Source organism: Hemiscyllium ocellatum, chromosome 2 (genome assembly GCF_020745735.1).
Source record: "Hemiscyllium ocellatum isolate sHemOce1 chromosome 2, sHemOce1.pat.X.cur, whole genome shotgun sequence".
NCBI lineage: Eukaryota > Metazoa > Chordata > Chondrichthyes > Orectolobiformes > Hemiscylliidae > Hemiscyllium > Hemiscyllium ocellatum.
The window spans coordinates 113,492,628-113,509,889 of record NC_083402.1 but is presented as its reverse complement, the minus strand read 5'-3'; the positions used below and the strand labels follow the sequence as shown (position 1 = coordinate 113,509,889).

The 17,262-nt window shown below is 39.5% G+C and overlaps 1 protein-coding gene across 1 annotated transcript in view; it reads right to left on the bottom strand.

Moving 5' to 3' along the window:
* lingo2 (leucine rich repeat and Ig domain containing 2) overlaps positions 1-905 on the bottom strand; it is a 145,512-nt gene extending 144,607 nt beyond the window's left edge. The window contains exon 1 of the mRNA XM_060845656.1: positions 799-905. Coding sequence (XP_060701639.1) covers positions 799-807 — 9 coding nt within the window. The 5' untranslated portion in view covers positions 808-905. The remainder of the gene's footprint in view (positions 1-798) is intronic.
* Between the last annotated feature and the right edge of the window lie 16,357 nt (positions 906-17,262).

Here is a 17,262-nt window from a genome sequence, read left to right as displayed (position 1 = left end):
ACAGCAATGAAATTAATGATCTGTTTTGGTGATGTTGTCTGTGTAATCAATGATAACAAGTATTAATTGGCTTAGATTAAGAAAAGGTCAAAGAGTTACAGAAAGGACCTGTCACTAATTCCGCAGGACCTATCTTCTGAGATTTTTGGGTTTGTCCACGCGTTCTAATTGTACAGAATTCCAAATGCATTGATAACTATTTCTAGTATTAGCTTAGGAGAAGTATCATTCAGGACCTGCAGCCCACTTGATCTGCAACTCATCTAGCTCCTTAACCATTTTCTCCCTCCATGACTGAGGCAAGCAGTGTGTACTATCTACAAAATACACGTCAGCAACTTGGCAAAGTTCCTCTGACAACACCTTCATCCATAACCTCTACCAGCTAAAAGAACCAGGAGAGCAATGAGATACCATCACCTGCAAGCTCCTATCAAAGCCTCCTAATATCTTGCCTTAGTAGTATATCACTACTCCTTCACTGTCACTGGGTTAAAATCCTGAAACTCCATTCCGAACAGTACTGAAAGTGTGCTTACATCACATGAACTGAATGGTTCAATGCAATGGCTAACCATCACTGCTTATGGGCAGTTAGAGATGGACAATAAATGCTGATATTGTCAGTGATGCTCAAATGATGGGAAATAACACAAAAAAACTACATACCTTCAAGTTTTTACATGCATCCAGTAACTTCAAAGTCAATTTTATAACTTCCCAGTTCTTATTAGAATTGCCTATCATTGTAGTCTATTTTTGCAATTTTATATGTGCAAGCAAAAGAGAACAGCTCACCTTCATCATGATACTTTTACATTCAAGCTGTAAGATGTTTATTCTCCTGGCTGATGCTTTTTCCTTATAATAGAATGTTCTCACTGGTACTGAGAAGCATGGTTAAGCTTCAATGCAACTCCGACTCGGTCTTACTTAAGAAGTGAACAAAAGTTGAGAGAAGATTCTGATGAGAAGCTGTTGGACAAAAGAAAATGTATTTTACATTGTGCCTTTCAGAACTGCAGAACGATCCAAATCTTCTTAGAATCAATTCAGTTATTTTGAAGCGCAGTCACTTGTTGCTTAAAAAAAAGAAAAATGCCAACAAATTGGCAATAGCAAGCTCCAAATAAACAGCAATGCGACAAGAATCAGATGATTCTTTTTAAAGTCCGCTGAAGAGGAATGAGTGGCCAGGACTGCAAAAAGACTTCTGAAGCTCTCCTCTGACATATCATCATGAATTGTCTCAGGTTCACTCCCGGAGACATACATGATCTTATTTCAATACATCATCCTAGATGTTTGTGCATAACTCTCTGGAATTGGACTTAAACCCAAAACCTTCAAAAATGCAGAGGAGTGAGTATTACCAATTTGACCAGAAGTGAAATGCAAATAATAAAGTTTAAGAATTAGTAAAATCAACAGTAGAACAATTAGATCAGGACAACCAAACTTGTGCTGAAAACTTTTGGGATAAGTGTGTTAAAAGATAATAGAAATAAGTGATTCAGAATGAGATGGCAACATTTTATTAAAGTAACATTTATCTGCACCACAAGATGCTCAATTAAATCTTGCAAAAATGTAATATTTTCACGCACAAATCACAACAAACACATTTATTAATCATTGAAAGGAACAGAATACTCTACTATGTTAAACAAGTTGAAATTGCCCTTTAACATGACTACAGAGGCTCAAATTAAGGCAAACACCATTCAAATATGCACCGAGTATGTCACAACAAGGAGAGCAACAAAATTAACATCAATTAACAAAAATGTTTTCTGCTATTTATTATTTCTTACTGCTTTTTTGCAATGACATTACTTGCTGTTCTTTCTGAACTAAAAGGTAGATCAGCATTTATTGTAATTAGAAAAAAAGGATGACCTTGCTAATTCGGCCCACATCCCTTGAATGAAAAATAAGAACAAATAATTTATTAGCCACTAGTCCCTCAGCGCTTGACATAAGGACAATGGTGAGAATAATCTTGGCTCAGAAGACCTGGAAGTTCAATCATTAAAGATGGTGGTTAGAAATGATAAAGTGTAGAAACCACTGGTGGAACTATACCCTAGAGCAGCTAAAGTTGGGCAGAAAAATAGAAGGCTCTTATAGCAAGATAACCTTCCCACGGACTAGGCAAATCAAATTAGCAAAAGAGGTTGGAAGGCCAAGTTTATGGAATCTGACCTATCACTCATGTTTCCAACCTTGCCCCTTCCCATCACTCATAAAACATGATCAGGCCCACCAGCCCCAGCATTCAATTGATCATTCTCCGCAACTTAAGACAACTCCAACAGAATGCCACCACCAAACACATCTTGCCCTCACTCCTCCATCTGCATTTCACAGGGATTGTTCACTCCAGAACACCCTAGACCACTCCACAACCACCAACACCACTCACCCTTCCCACGATACCTTCCCATTTAATCACAGAAGGTGCAACACCGCCCCTTCACTTCCTCCCTGCTCACCATCCAAGGACCTAAACACTCTTTTCAGGTGAAGCAGCATTTCACCTGTACCTCCTCCAATCTTGTGTATTTTATTCACTGCATCCAATGTTACCTACTCTACATTGGAGAAACCAAACGCAGACTGAGTGATGGCTTGGCAGAACACCTCAAGGTCTGAGCACAAGCATGATCCCAATCTTCCCATAGCTGGTCATTTTAGCACAGCATCCTGCTCACACGCCCACATGTCTGTTCTTGGTGTGCTGCAATGCTCCAGTCAAAGACATCACAAACTGGAGCAACAACAGCTCATCTTCAGACTCGTCACTTTACAGCCTTTTAGACTTAATAATGAGTTCAACATGTTCAAATTGTGATTGAACTCCCATTCCTTCCATTTCAGCTTTACTTGCTACGTTCTCTGGTCAAACCAAACGTGAGAGCCAGCAGCTATTGACTGGAACCATGGAACTAAGATCCAAGAGGTGATAAAGGTTCAGGAGGAATGAGTTAGAACCAGCCTGAGGGTTGTGCATTAAAGAAATTACAATCAGACTTCATGGCACTTTGACTTCCAGCCAGTGCCTGAGAATGTGCACTTTGTATCTCCCTGACATGGTGACATTGAAGGGTGTTGGCACAACCCCATTGGATGCTTTGAACCCACTCATGACCCCATTGAAAGGTCCCAGGTGAGGTGGGATAAAAACAGACATGCTTCAGCGAAGACCTACAGCAAGATACATGGCGGAAGACTATGTGACAATTCAAGAAGACCCAGGAGAATATCCGGCCTGACCTGCAAGACCCAACTTCATGGAACAGGGTCAGCCCTCTGTTGGAGAGGAAGGAGATTCCAACAATCCAGCACAAATACATGGATCATTTTGGATAACATCCTTTCTTAGTCGGATATAGCTAGATATAGGGTAAATACTGTTGGAATTTGGGAAATGCTCACATGGTGTTTTTAATCAGGAATATTTTGTTAATAAAATAAAGTTGAACCACAAACTGAATTCTGTGTTCCTTTGTCTGCCTCACTGACAACAGTGCGTGGTAAAGTGTTTTTAAGACATAAACTGGTCAAAGTGTCCAAAGCATGGACAAATAATTCTCTGAGAAATTTAAATGCACCTTGCTGGCATCATGCTTCCAAATGAGTTTCAAAGGTCACATTTGAATTTTCAAAACCTGAGGCAGGAAAGAATTTGCACTTGTGGGTGTCTACAGATGTTTTTCTTTGTTTACTGTATCTTCGAAAGGTTAGGAAAATACCAGGGGTTAGCTGTAGTTCCATTAATTTGAAACAAGAAACAAATTAACAACATGCCTTCAAAGTGCTCTGCTTTAACCTTAGTCAGCTAGGCACAAAAGCAAACTAATTGGCTGATTCCCGTAAAGTATTTATCTTCCTCTTTGCAAATAACTTTTGTGTCATTCTTACTTACTTAAAAGGTAATTGCAAGCAGTATTCTTTCTTTTCTCCCAATTTCATGCCTAAATAAAATGACTGATTCTGAGTGGTGTTGAATAAAGCCTTTCCATATTTTATCCTAACGGTTATTAAGCCTGAGGCTGACAGGTGGTGATTAGCATGAATCTACCAAGGCACATCCTCTGCATACCCTGTGTACTTTATTACGTCTTCTCCTTCCTTGCCCTGGAGAGGAAAATCAAGGTTACATTGTCCATTCTATTTAGCTACTGTATTCTGAAGAAGTCACATTGAAATTAAAACAATTACTCTGTTTTTCTCTCCATTGTCCTGTTGAGTTTCTCCATCACTTTATGGTTGTATTCCACTTCTGCCATTACTAGCATCAACCTTAATGGTTGTGCTCGGACACAGAATGAAAGTTAGATTTTTCTTGTGGGTACGGTTTGTGAGCAGGTTTTGATTTTAAGATTCACCGTCTCCATCTGCTGAAAGGAAATGACAGCGGGTGCATAGGAATATGTTCACAAGTCACCCTCGAACTTAAAAGTCACATCCTGACTTGGATATATATTGTAGTCTCTTCATTATATCCAAGTCCAAACCCTGGAACCTTTTGTCTAATAGGACTATGGAAATACCTAGATCACACCAATCATAACATTCAAAAGAAGACTCATTACTACCTTTTCAAAGGCAACTGTAAATGAACAATGAATGCTGGTCTAAACAGCGAGACGCAACTAAAGCATGACTAAACAAAAACCTATTAATCTGTCCTTAAGATAATTTAGATGTGATTTTGTGTTGATCTCTTGCCAAATTTCAACTCAAGATATTGTTTCATAAATATTGCAGTAGAAACTTATAAACTTTAAGGAATTTGATCCAATTTTTTAAGGCGGCCTTGAAATGGATCTCCAAGCCACAATAGTGTGTGTCGTGGAAGGAGAGCATGCAGGTGGTGGTATTTCAATTTATCTGCTGCTCTTGCTTTTCTATGTGCCTGAGGTAATCAGTTTTACATGTGCTATTGAAGAAAGCTTGGCCAATGTGGGGTACAGACCATTGCCGGTGAAGGAGGTGAATTCTTCAGTCGTAGACGGAGTGCTGATCAACTGAGCTATTTTGTGCTAGATGGCGTCAAGCTTCTGGAAGTACACCCATCCAAGAATATTCCAACACATTCCTGACTCGTGCCTTTTAGATGGGGTGCCTAGGCATTGGGGAATAATGCTAGTTACTCATCATAGAATTCCTAGTTTCTGACCTGAGGTTTTTTTTAGGCACCGTGTTCATGTTAGGTTTAATTTGTTGGATCATTGTGCATTAAGCTCAACAATCACTTACCAACTTTTTTTTATGAACTGCTGGTCTGCTTCAGAAAGATAAGAGGCAAAAAAATAAAAAGGAAGCATTGTGTGCAACAAATGGTGAAGGCAATGGGTAGTTACAGTTTGTCCAATGATTATCATAACCTATTCAAGTCTGACATGAATGAGTTCCTTTTGAATAGGCAGAAAGTAAAATCAATGGTATCAAGTCCAGACAACCCTGGATGTCAAGAGATAGGTAGTTTAATAAAGAAAAAGAAGGAAGCATATATCACGTTTACTGGGAAGGTTCTTCAAAAGTATAGCATGTAGAGAGTTTCTTAAAAAAAAAGAACTTGGGAAGGCAAAGGAGTGCCACAAAATACCTTTGGTAGATAGTGATAAGAAAAACCCCAAGGTATTTAAGAGTACATTAAGAGTAAGAGGATTGTCAGAGACAGACTTTGGCCTTTCAACCAGAGGATGAAAGCTAAAGATTTCAGCCAGGATTCGGAAGTTCTAAGGAGGTATCAGATGTTTCAGCAGGCATAAGGATTCAGAAAACCTTAGGGTCTAATAAGCTGTGTCCCAGAATGCTATGCAAGGCAAAGGAGGGGATTGTTGGGCTTCTCGAGGATATTCTTAACACTTTGTTGGTTGCAGGTGAAGTGCCAGATGACTGAGGGATGGCTCATGTGGTTACTTTGTTCAAGAAGGGCAGCAAGGATACACTAGGTAATTACTGACAAGTAGATCTGACGGCAGTGGTTGAGAAATAATTGGAAAAGGTTCTGAGGGACAGGTTTAATCAATACTTGGAAAGACATAGATTGATCAGGGATTGTCAGCATGGACCAGTTAGAGTGAGACTCTCAATGACAAATTTAATCGAGTATTTTGAAAAGGTGACTAAATATATGAATGAAGTTAATTGACGTGGTTACATAGACTTCAGTAGTGCCTTTGACAAGGTCCCACATGAAAGGCTGATCCAAAAAATAAAAATTGATGGGATCCATGGCAAGTTAATACACTGGATCCAGAAGTGGCTTGCAAGTAGGAGGCAAGCATGATATTGGAGGGTTTTTTTGTGATCGGAAGACTGTGATCAGTAGTGGTGCACCACAGTGACTGGTGCAGGGACCTTTCCTATTTATTATGTATGTTAACAACTTGGATATCAACGTAGAAGGTATGATTAGTACGTTTGCAGAAGATACAAAAAATTATGTTATTGTTGATAGTGAGGAGAATGTCCAAGACTGATATTGATCAGCTGGTAAGTTGGGAAGAGCAATAGCTGTTGGAATCTAATCCTGATAAGTGTGATGTGATACATTTTAGGAGGTTTAATACAGAAAGGATATATACAATGAATGGTAGGGCCCCTGGGAGTATTGAGGCACAAAGAAACCTTGGTGTACAAGTCCAAAGATCTCTTAAGGTGTTGACGCAAGTAGATAGGGTGGCAAAGGTGGTATAAGGGATGCTTCCCTTCATTAGCCAGAGTTTCGAATATATGAGCAGGGAAGCCTTGTCTCAATTTTATTAAAAAATTGCTCAGGCCATAGATGGAGTTCTGTTTGCCACACTATCAGAAGGATGTAATTGTACTGAAGAGTGTGTAGAGGAGATTCACTGGGATGTTGCCTTGGATGGAAAGTTTCAGTTAGGAAGAGAAACTGGATAACCTAGGATTGTTTTCCCTGAAGCAGCTTGTTTGATGGGGAAGGGGTGGAGGGGAGGCGGGGTGAAATTTGATTAAAACATACAAAATTGTGAGAGGCATAGACATGCTGATTATGAGAATCTTTTCACCATGGCAGATGTGTTTAGGACCAGATGGCACAAGTTTAAGGTGAGAAGTAAGAGGTTTATAGGAGATCTGAGGAAATATATTTTCACCTAGAGGGTGATACAAAATGAAACACACTGCCCGAGAGGGTGATGGAGGAGTCAGGTACTCTCCAAATATATAAGAAGTTTCTGGATGAGTACTTTAAAATATCTGGGCATTGTAGGCTGTGAATCATCTGGAAGTGAATGGGATTAGTGTAGTCTGGTGTGTGTTGGTCAGCACAGACATGGTGGGCCAAAGGGCCTGCTTCTATGCTGTATGACTCTGTGACTCTAAGAATTTGCATTTATATGATGCCTTTAATCTTGTCAGGTATATCAAATTTCATTACAGGAACAGGTTAATTTTGAGGATCAGTGCTGTTACTATTTCCTAAACCATCTCCACAGCTGTTCCTATGCTTGGACATCCTTACTCATATGGGAAGCCCAGAAAAATATTGCAGTAAATAAATAACCTGTGATTTATAATTATTGAGTATAACCTCCCTACCTTTGAATGTTACGCATCTGTTCATAAAGCCAAAGAGCCGAATTGTCCAATCTTCTTTGGCTTATGCAGCAGATGTGAAAACACATTGGAAATGGGAAGCCCTCCATACCTTGTACCTATCTGGTATCTAAGTTATCACCAACATTTTACCGGGCCACCTCCTCGGACAGTGGTGTCCCATCCTGCCTGAGGCTATCAGACAATCGGGGCTAGTAGCCACAACAAACAGGAATGCCGCTGCAGAGGCTGAGGCTGCTGATAGTCCAGCAATACTGACACCCAGGTATGCCAAGCCACTCGCAACTTCTCAGATGGATTTGTGGTGTAGAGGGTGAGGCAGAGGGGGCAAAGAGGGTCAATGGAAGAGCATTGAATTTCTGTGGCCACCCTCCTAGCTTCCATCTGTGTACCCAATCATCCCGAGAACTGTGTCATCCCTAACCTTGCAAGCAGGCTGCTTCATTTTTCCCATTCACAAGCTGCCACTGTTCTCGTCTGTTAGGAACATAGTTCATCATGGCATGATTGAGCACTGAAGGCCCTCAATTGGTGATAGGGTGGGAAGGTGGTCTCTAAGACTTCTCAATGTCAAGCCACCTAATTATCACAACACTCATCGCCTTCCCAACTGCTTCCCAGAAGGGGGACATTCTGCTTAAGGATCCTGCATGTTTTCTTTTATATGTGAATGCATATGAACACTCTGCAGGAGTGATTGACAGGTTACAAAGAGCAGGAGCCCCTACAAATTGTCTTAATGTTAAAGACAAGTTTTGGGACTGTAAGATTATTATGGATGTTGCTGCTTAATTTAAGACATCAAACATGGAATTTTCCACAATTTGCTCAGATTTTCGGAACTAAACATCACTGAACTAGCTGATAAAACATTGCCTCATTCTGCAATTTTAAATATACTCAATCTAAATACCAAAGATTGTTTGCAACAAACATACACCCTTTTCTTTAAACTTTGCCCTAATGGAAGAAATTAAGCATTTTTTTTTCAAAATGTGTAACCCTGTGTCAATCTCTATTTAGTGACTTGACCCCATCTATGCAATGAGCAGGAAGTAAATTGGTGCAAATCTATACAATTAGGTCAAGTTATTTCGCCTGGTGCAGCAGCCCAACAAGATTTCAGCAATTGTTCACATGCAACCCAATCTGCAGTACGATGTGGAATAAGCCCTGGAGGAAGAAAATGCCAGTTTCTGAGAAATAAGGTAATGCACACCGAATTGGAGGGACACCTTCACAATTGTTTTATGCAAATAATGGTTGCAATTGCTTGTTTTACATCTTAAATTTAGTCATGCTCAGCCAGAATTGCAGTTTCCTTAGCTAGCTGGTACAATTATCCCTTGTGGGTATTTTCTGTTCAAGCTATTTCTGAACCTATTTTCCAAACCTCCCTGCATTGCTAAAAATATCCTACAGGACACTTTTCTGATTTATCATAGTTTCACTTAATGGTTCCCCAGAGTTGTAAGCGAGATGATGCAAGTCTTTACAAGCCAATATTTAATAGGCATATTATTTGAAAATATTTATGCCTTTCAACATCTTTCATCCTGTTAAAAGTATCCTTCATTTGTTCTGAAGTTTTGGATGTCCAAAGAATATCTCACAAAAAGCCTTGTTGGTCTTGCATTTGCTATGTATGATTGCTGCATTGATCACATAATTAATGTTCTATTTTGATGATTCTGAATAAAGTGCTCAATAATCATACCGCACCCCTCTTGGGGCATGATGACAATAAAAACCTGTAAATCAAATCAAATCAAATCATACTATCAACAAGTACTTTACACAGAGAGTGGTAGGTGCCTGGAATGAGTTGCCAGCAGAGGTAGTAGAGACAGGCATGGTTAATTCATGTAAGATGCGTCTGAACAGATGCATGATTGGTGGGGAACAGAGGGATGCAGATGCTTAGGAATTGGGCGACAGGTTTAGACACAGGATTTGGATCAGCACAGGCTTGGAGGGCCAAAGGGTCTGTTCTTGGGTAGTAAATTTGTTTTGTTCTTTGTTCAAGTGTGACAACCAATGGTGTTAACTATCAATATTTAATATGTTTATTGTTTGGCTAACTTGAAATCACTCCTCAGCTGTTGAAAAACTAGTAAACCTTAGATGACTGATACCAAATAACCCTGACTTGGATGTGGCATCAGCATTTGTCAAGCGTCCAATGGTGGACTCTAAACGTCTGAAATTCAGTTGTCTGGTAAAATCATAATGACATTGTCTGCTGTTAACAACAATCACAAAGATGATCCATTTCTTAGACTACACTTTTCAACCATTATTAATACAGAAAACAAACAGTCATTCTCCAATTCAAAAGGGAAAAGAAAACACAGATGATTCTATATATTGCTGCTACTTTTAGTAACTAATCTCTCGGACAAGGAAATAGCCATAAAAGAGCATTGATTGAATGGAGTCATTCCAGTGGATTATGTAAAAGGATTCCTCCATGAATTCATTTTCTAAGAGGAAGCAAATAAGTGCAGATGAAACTTTCAAGTTTGGGGAGTTTATACACAAATTATTCATCAACTACAAGACTCTAATTATCATTTTTAAAATACAAACAAGAGAATATGAATCTGATACCTTTTGGTGGCTTAATATCTCCACAGGAATATGCTGCTTTTTTTCTGCGACAGTCAAGAAGTGAGGATAGATGATTAGGAAACTTTAATTACAAATTAAATTCAGCACGAGCTTTTGTGATCCTTTGAAAAGAACTCCACTCACATACCGGTAACTGGCAATCAACTCAGAGTGAATCATTAAGCATCGAGATTTTCTTCTGACTTTGCTCATTTTTGAGCTGCGGAAAAACTCCACATATCTTTTTCTTTTGTTAATGCACTTGATGTAGATGTTGCTGATGACAGCAGGTTTTTTTTGGCCAAGCCTAATTGCCCCTGAGAAGGTGGTGGTGAGTCAATTTCTTGAACTGCTACAGTCCACCTGCTGTACGTACATTGACATTATTGTGAGGAAGGGAGTTGCAAGATTTTGACGAAGCAACAATTAAGGAACAGCAATGTATTTTCAAATCAGCATAATGCGTGGCTTGGAGAAAAATGACCAAGTTATCGCCCTTCCATGTATCAGAGTATGCTATCAGGGACCGTGGCCTTTGCAGCGTGTCCCCTCGTTTCTTAATGTCACAAGGGGTGAATCAAATTGCATAAAGACTGCTACCTAAGAGAGTCTGGACCTCTAGACAAAACCAAGATGAATCATCCACTCAGCACGTTTGGTTGAAGATGAATATAAATATTTCAGCCTTACCTTTTGCACTAATGTTTTGGGCTCCATAGCCATTAAGATGGATCGTAATTGTGTCCATTAAAACTCGTATTTGTTTGTTTAATTGTTGGCCAAGGTTTACCATGATGTGTCCCCAGAATGTTAGGCTAAGGTTGTGAGTTGCTATTCCAAAAATATTACCACTCCATCACCAGCTTCTTGTGCAAAGATATTAACTTGGAATCTTTGGGATTAAGGACATTAATGGGCTTGTCTTACAGGCTTTTGGGTTTTATTTTTAATTTGCTAAAAAATCTATGGTAGACTGGAAAGGATGTTTCCTCTTGTGGGTGAATCCAGATCGAGAGGGCACCGTTTTAAAATTAATGCACACCCTTTCAGGACAGAGTTGAGAATTTTGGTTTTGGGAGCTGAGAAACTTTGGATCTCTGTGCCTCAGAAGGCTGTGTAGACAGGGTCATTGAATATTCTTAAGACAGGTAGATAGATTCTTCTTAGGCAGAGAATCAATAGTTATCAGAGGTAGATGGGAATACGGAATTCCAAGCTAACAGATCAGCCAAGATCTTATTGAATGGTGAAGCAGAATTGAGGGGCCGCATGGTTTATTTCTGCTCCTTTATCACATTATATGCACTTGGCATTATTACACCTCAATATAACTAACAAATACAACATCAGGAGAAGGCTGATAGCACTGAATACAGCAAAAGTTTATGAATCCTGACAATATTCCAGCTGTAGTAATCAAAATGTTCATTTCAGAACTAACTGCACCCTGAGGTATGATATTCCAGTTAAACTGCAACACCAGCATCTACCCAGCAATGCAGAAAATTGCTCAGGTAGTTCCTGCCCACCAAAAACAGGATCCAGTCAATCCAGCCAATTGATTGTTTACTCTCAAACCAGCAAACCACCAAAGGATAGAACAAAGAAAATCACAGCACAGGAACAGGCCCTTCAGCCTTCCAAGTCTGTGCCATTCCAAATCCTCTCTCTAAACCTGTTGTCTATTTTTTAAGGATCTGTATCCCTCTGCTCTCTGCCCATTCATGTATCTGTCTACATCATAAGTGATGTTACCTCTGTCCGCCTCTATCACTTCTGCTGGCAACACATTCTAGGCACCCACCACCCTCTGCATAAAGAACTGCCCATGCATATTTCCCTTAAAACTTTTCCACTCTCTCCTTGAATTCATGAACCTAGTAATTGAGTCCCCCACTCTGGGAAAAAAACTTCTTGCTATCCACCCTGTCTACATCTCTCATGATTTTGCAGACCTCAGTCAGGTCCCCCCTGAACCTCCAGCTTTCTAATGAAAATAATTCCAATCTACTCAATCTGTCTTCATAGCTAGTGCCCTCCATACCAGGCAACATCCTGGTAAGCCTCGTCTGCACCCTTTCCAAAGCATCCACATCCTTTTGATAATGTAGTGACCAGATGTCATTGATAGTGCCATTAAATGACATTTGTGCTGCAACGGGAGGCATGATTGGCAAAGATGCAGATGAAACAAAAAAATGACTACATATTTGATAGTGAAGAGTATGGCTGGTGATGATATTAGAAAGATTAGTGAAGGATAGAGTGGAGGCAATAAGGAACAGGCAGGGAAAGCTATAACAGGGGTACAAAATGAATATTTTGCTTCTCTCTTTACCAAATTAGAAGATGGTGTCAATGGCTTATTTGCAAGTGAGGGTGTTGAGTACCTGAGCAGTACTGTTAAAAAAAAGAAGGGATGTTAAAATGGCTGGCAGCACCCCAAGTTGAGAAGTCGCCAGGTTCAGATGGGCTGAATCATTGTTTGCTGAGAGAAGTAAGGAGGCAAATTGTGGAGTGATTTAAAGCAATTTTCCAGGCCTCTCTGAAGACAGGATTAGACCCGGGAGACTGGAAGTTTGCAAATATGACACCATTGTAGAAGAAAGAGGAAATGGATAACTCAAAGCTACAGACTTGGCAATAAACTGATAGAGGCCATAATGCAGGATAAGATAGATATACATTGAGAGAAAAATAAGTTAACACTATGCAGTCAAGATGGATTTGTGAAGGACAGGTCATGTCTAAAAAAATTGACTGAGTTATTTGATAAAGTGACACAGGCAGTGGATGAGGGTAGTGCTATGAATGTTGGATGTTGGATATTTAGACTTTTAGAAAACATTTGATAATGTGCCTCATGATAGGTTGGTTTGCAAATTAAAATTGTTTGGAATTGATGGTTCCTTGGCAGCATGGATTAGAAGTTGGCTAAAAGAAAAAAAAAACAGAGGTTAACATAGTAGGTCACGTTTCAGATTGGAGGTGAGTTGAAAGTAGGGCTTCCCAGGAATTGGTTTTGGGACCTTTATATTTTCTGATTTATTTAAATTATTTGGATAAGGCTGTTGAGGAAAAAATCTCTAAATTTATAGATGACACTAAGCTAGGCAGAATTGTGAAGATGACACTGAACAACCTCAGGGGGATATTGACAAATTGGTTGATGGGCAGACACTTGGCAGTTAAATTTCAATGCAGAGAAATGTGATGTAATGCATTTAGTAGAAGAAACACAGAAACATTACGGGCTTAATGGTACAACTTTGAGGGAATACAGGAGCAGACCTTCGGGTTCACATGCATGATTCTCTGAAGGTGGCCAGATAAGTTTAATCAGTTGTTAAGAAGGCTTATAGGATCCCTGGATTAATTGATAGGTGCATGGAGGATAAAGGCAAGGAAGTGATGCCATACCTTGACAAATCATTGCTCAGACAACATTTGGGTATTGTGTTCAGTTCTGGGCACCTTATTTAAGGAAAGCTGTTAAAGCCCTTGAGAGTTCAGGGGAAATTTACTGGACTTAAACCAGGAATGAAGGAATTTAGATACAAGGAAACATTAGAGAAATTGAGATTTTTTTCCCCTGGACCAGAGAAGGTTAAGAAGTGACCCTAGTGAGGCAATTTTGACAGGGTAAAGAATCTTTGTCTACACTAGTTGGTATGTCAGTAACTAGGGATCACAATTTCAAAACTGTCAGCAAGAGAGCTAGGAGTGAGCTGAGGAGAAACTTCTTTACTCAGAAAGTTGTTAGGATTTGGAAAATGCTGACTGTGGTAGAGATCAACTCCATAGGAGGTTTCAAAAGAGAATTAAAAATATATTAGAAAACGATGAATTTGGAGGGCTATGGAAATGGAGCTGGAGATTGGGACTAGCTGGGTAGCTCTTTCAGTAACTGGTACATATCTGATGGGTCAAATGATCTCTTTCTCTACTGTAAAATTCGAAATATTTGTGACATCAATGGACTGGTGGAATGACAGAAATGTGGTAAATGAAACTGAATCCAAAGACGTGCAAGGTTATGCATTTAGGAAGGGCAAACAAAGCAAGGGAATAAATAGTAAACAGGAGTGCATTGAGAGGGTTCATGAAATGATAGACCTCAGAATGATAGGCCCAATGGTTCCTAAAGGTGGGAGGAGAGAAAGGGAAGGTGGTAAAGGCAGAAGATGGAATGTTTTTATTAATTGGTTCAGGTATTACATACAAACCAGGGATGTAATGCTAGAAATATATAAGACACTGGTTAAGTCATGTTTGGGGTTTTGTGTTCAGCTCTGGTTACCTCATTACAAGAAGGACACAACTATTCCAGAGAGAGTACAGAGAATATTTACAATAATAAATTGTAGCTATAAGGAAAGGTTGGATAGGCTAGGATTGTTTAGTTTCAGAACAGTGGAGATTGAAGCGTGAATAATTGAGTTCACCAAAATAATAAGGGGACTTTGATACAGTGCACAAGGAAAACCTGTTTCCTGCAACTGAGAGGTTACTCATCAGTGGGCACAGGTTAAGGAGATCTGAAGAAGGATCACAAGGGATATGAGGAAAAGCATTTTCACCCAGATGGGTGTCGAATTCAATAGTATAATGGTTGAGGCAGAAAACCTCAGCGTTTTTAAAATGACTTGGATCCGTACCTGAAGGGCTGTAATTTACAAGGTTAAGGGCCAAATTTGAAGGTGGGTTTAGAATGGGTGGGCCACTCTATTCAGCTGATGCAAGCATGATTAGCTAAATGGCATTTTTCTGTGTTGTAACTTTCCTATGTTACCTCAGTTCCTCTAAACTGTTCACTGATGGCAAACTTAAGTGTCAGCCTGGCCATGTATGTTTCAATCCTCATTAAAATCTTCGCCCAAACAGGGACAAACGACCTCAACTCAACAAGTGAGGTGAGAGAGACTGGTCCTGATTTCTAAGGAACGTTTGGCCAAAGGTGGTATCGAGGAGTCTAGACAAAATTGAAGTCAATGGGAATTGTGGAGACAAACCTCCACTGAGTTTGGCTCATAATAACACAAAGAATGTTTGTTGTGACTGCCTGAGGCTAATCAGCTCAGCCTCAGGACATTGTTGCAGAGATTCCTCATGGTAATGTCGTAGGCCTGAACCATCTACCTTTGCTTCACCAGTGAGTTTCTCTCCATTTTAAAGTCAGAAACAAGAAGAATCACGATGATTGCACAATGTACCATTCATCATTCGGCAGACACTGAAACAATTTGTGCCTATATGCAGCATAACCTGACCAATCTTTAGAATTGGACTGATAAGTAACATTTGCATTTGTCACCACCACCTTCCCAAGGGCAACTAGTGACAGGTAATAAATGCTAACCAGCCAGCGATGCTCACATCCTACAAGTGAATAAAAAAAGACTGCACCACTCAAGTGGCAGGTAATGACTATCTTTCAACAAGAAAGAATCTAACCATCGCCCTTGACATTCAATAATATAAACATTGCTGACCTCCCATATTAGCAACAACCTGGGGATTACCATTGATCCAAGACTGGTGTGACTACGAAAACAGGTCAGAGGCTAGGAATCTTGTACTGAGTAACTTGTGATGCCATTTTTTCTACTTGCTTTGATGATTGCGGTTCCAACAACACTCAAGAAGTTTGACACCATTCAAGACAAGGCAACCCATTTGATTGGCACTCCATCCATCAACTTAAAAGTTCTTTCCGTACATACTAGTACAGAGAGGTAGTAGTATATCCCGACTACATCATGCATGACAATGACTTATCAAGGTTTCATTGCCAACAGCTTCCAAATTGTGATCTCTGGCACCCAGAAACAGAAAGGCAACAGAAACATGGGAACAGATCACACACAATCTTGACTTAGCACTTTATTTTTCCCAATTTCTCACTGCCTTGGCCGAAATCTTGTATCTTACTCCATAAAAGTACTATGTGCACACTCATGCCACATGAATTACAACATTCAAAGTGAATTAATACTAAGAATACATTTAAGAATTTCTTTATAAGTTTGCTTAGATAACATTGAAAAAAATACTGTTCAAAATGAATTGCAGTTGAAGCAGTTTAACATGGTTGTGCACATGCCTTGGAAACATGCAGATGGTTCAAGACTCATGTATGGGTAGTCACTTAACCATTTGCAAAAACAATAAGGTATTGAAATAATTAGTCAGAAGTCCAGAGATCCTACTGCTTTTCAATTATGTGTGGGGTGTTACATGAGAAAACAAATGATATGGACTAAATCTAGAGGGCCACGAATCAATCAAAGATTGATCACATTTCCCAGAGATAAATCAAGTGGTTCAAAAGGATGAGACCTGAGGGCAGCTGCTCTGTAACTGAAGTATGAAATCAAGTTCAACCCCATCATTGATATATGGTCATAGGGACTGAGATCATCAATGGGAGAGTTCCCACTGGAAATGGACCAGTCCAAGTCAGATCAAATCCAATTGACCTGCAATCTGATTAACAACAGCTAACTGTAATTTGAAATCACTGAATTGCCTTCAAGCTTAAGCTTTTGGGAATAAAGCTGGCAGATTTGCAGTTACATTGTGTTAGTTGTGAATTCTTATCTCAGAGAATAAACCCCTAACTTCTAAAGTACGCTCAGGGGTGTCCAATAATTGCTGGCCTTGCCATCAGCACACTCATCCCAAGACTGATTATTAAAAGAAAAATTGATTTTTAAACTCTCTGTCAATCATTTAAAGTTGGGTTACTCACAATGACGGATTGACATTGCGATTAAGAATGTTGGTTCATCTACATTAAAGTTGAAAATGTGTTGCTGGTTAAAGCACAGCAGGTCAGGCAGCATCCAAGGAATAGGAAATTCGATGTTTCGGGCATAAGCCCTTCATCTACATTAAACCCATTTTTGCTTTTACTCATTGACCTGTGCCAACTTACCCTTATATATATGATGGAATTTTTTTAAAAACAAATTTCTTTTTGTTTTGAAAGCTCTGTTTTGAAATGCATAATTGCATAAGCTCCTGGCAGATATGTATTGGGGATTTATAAATGAG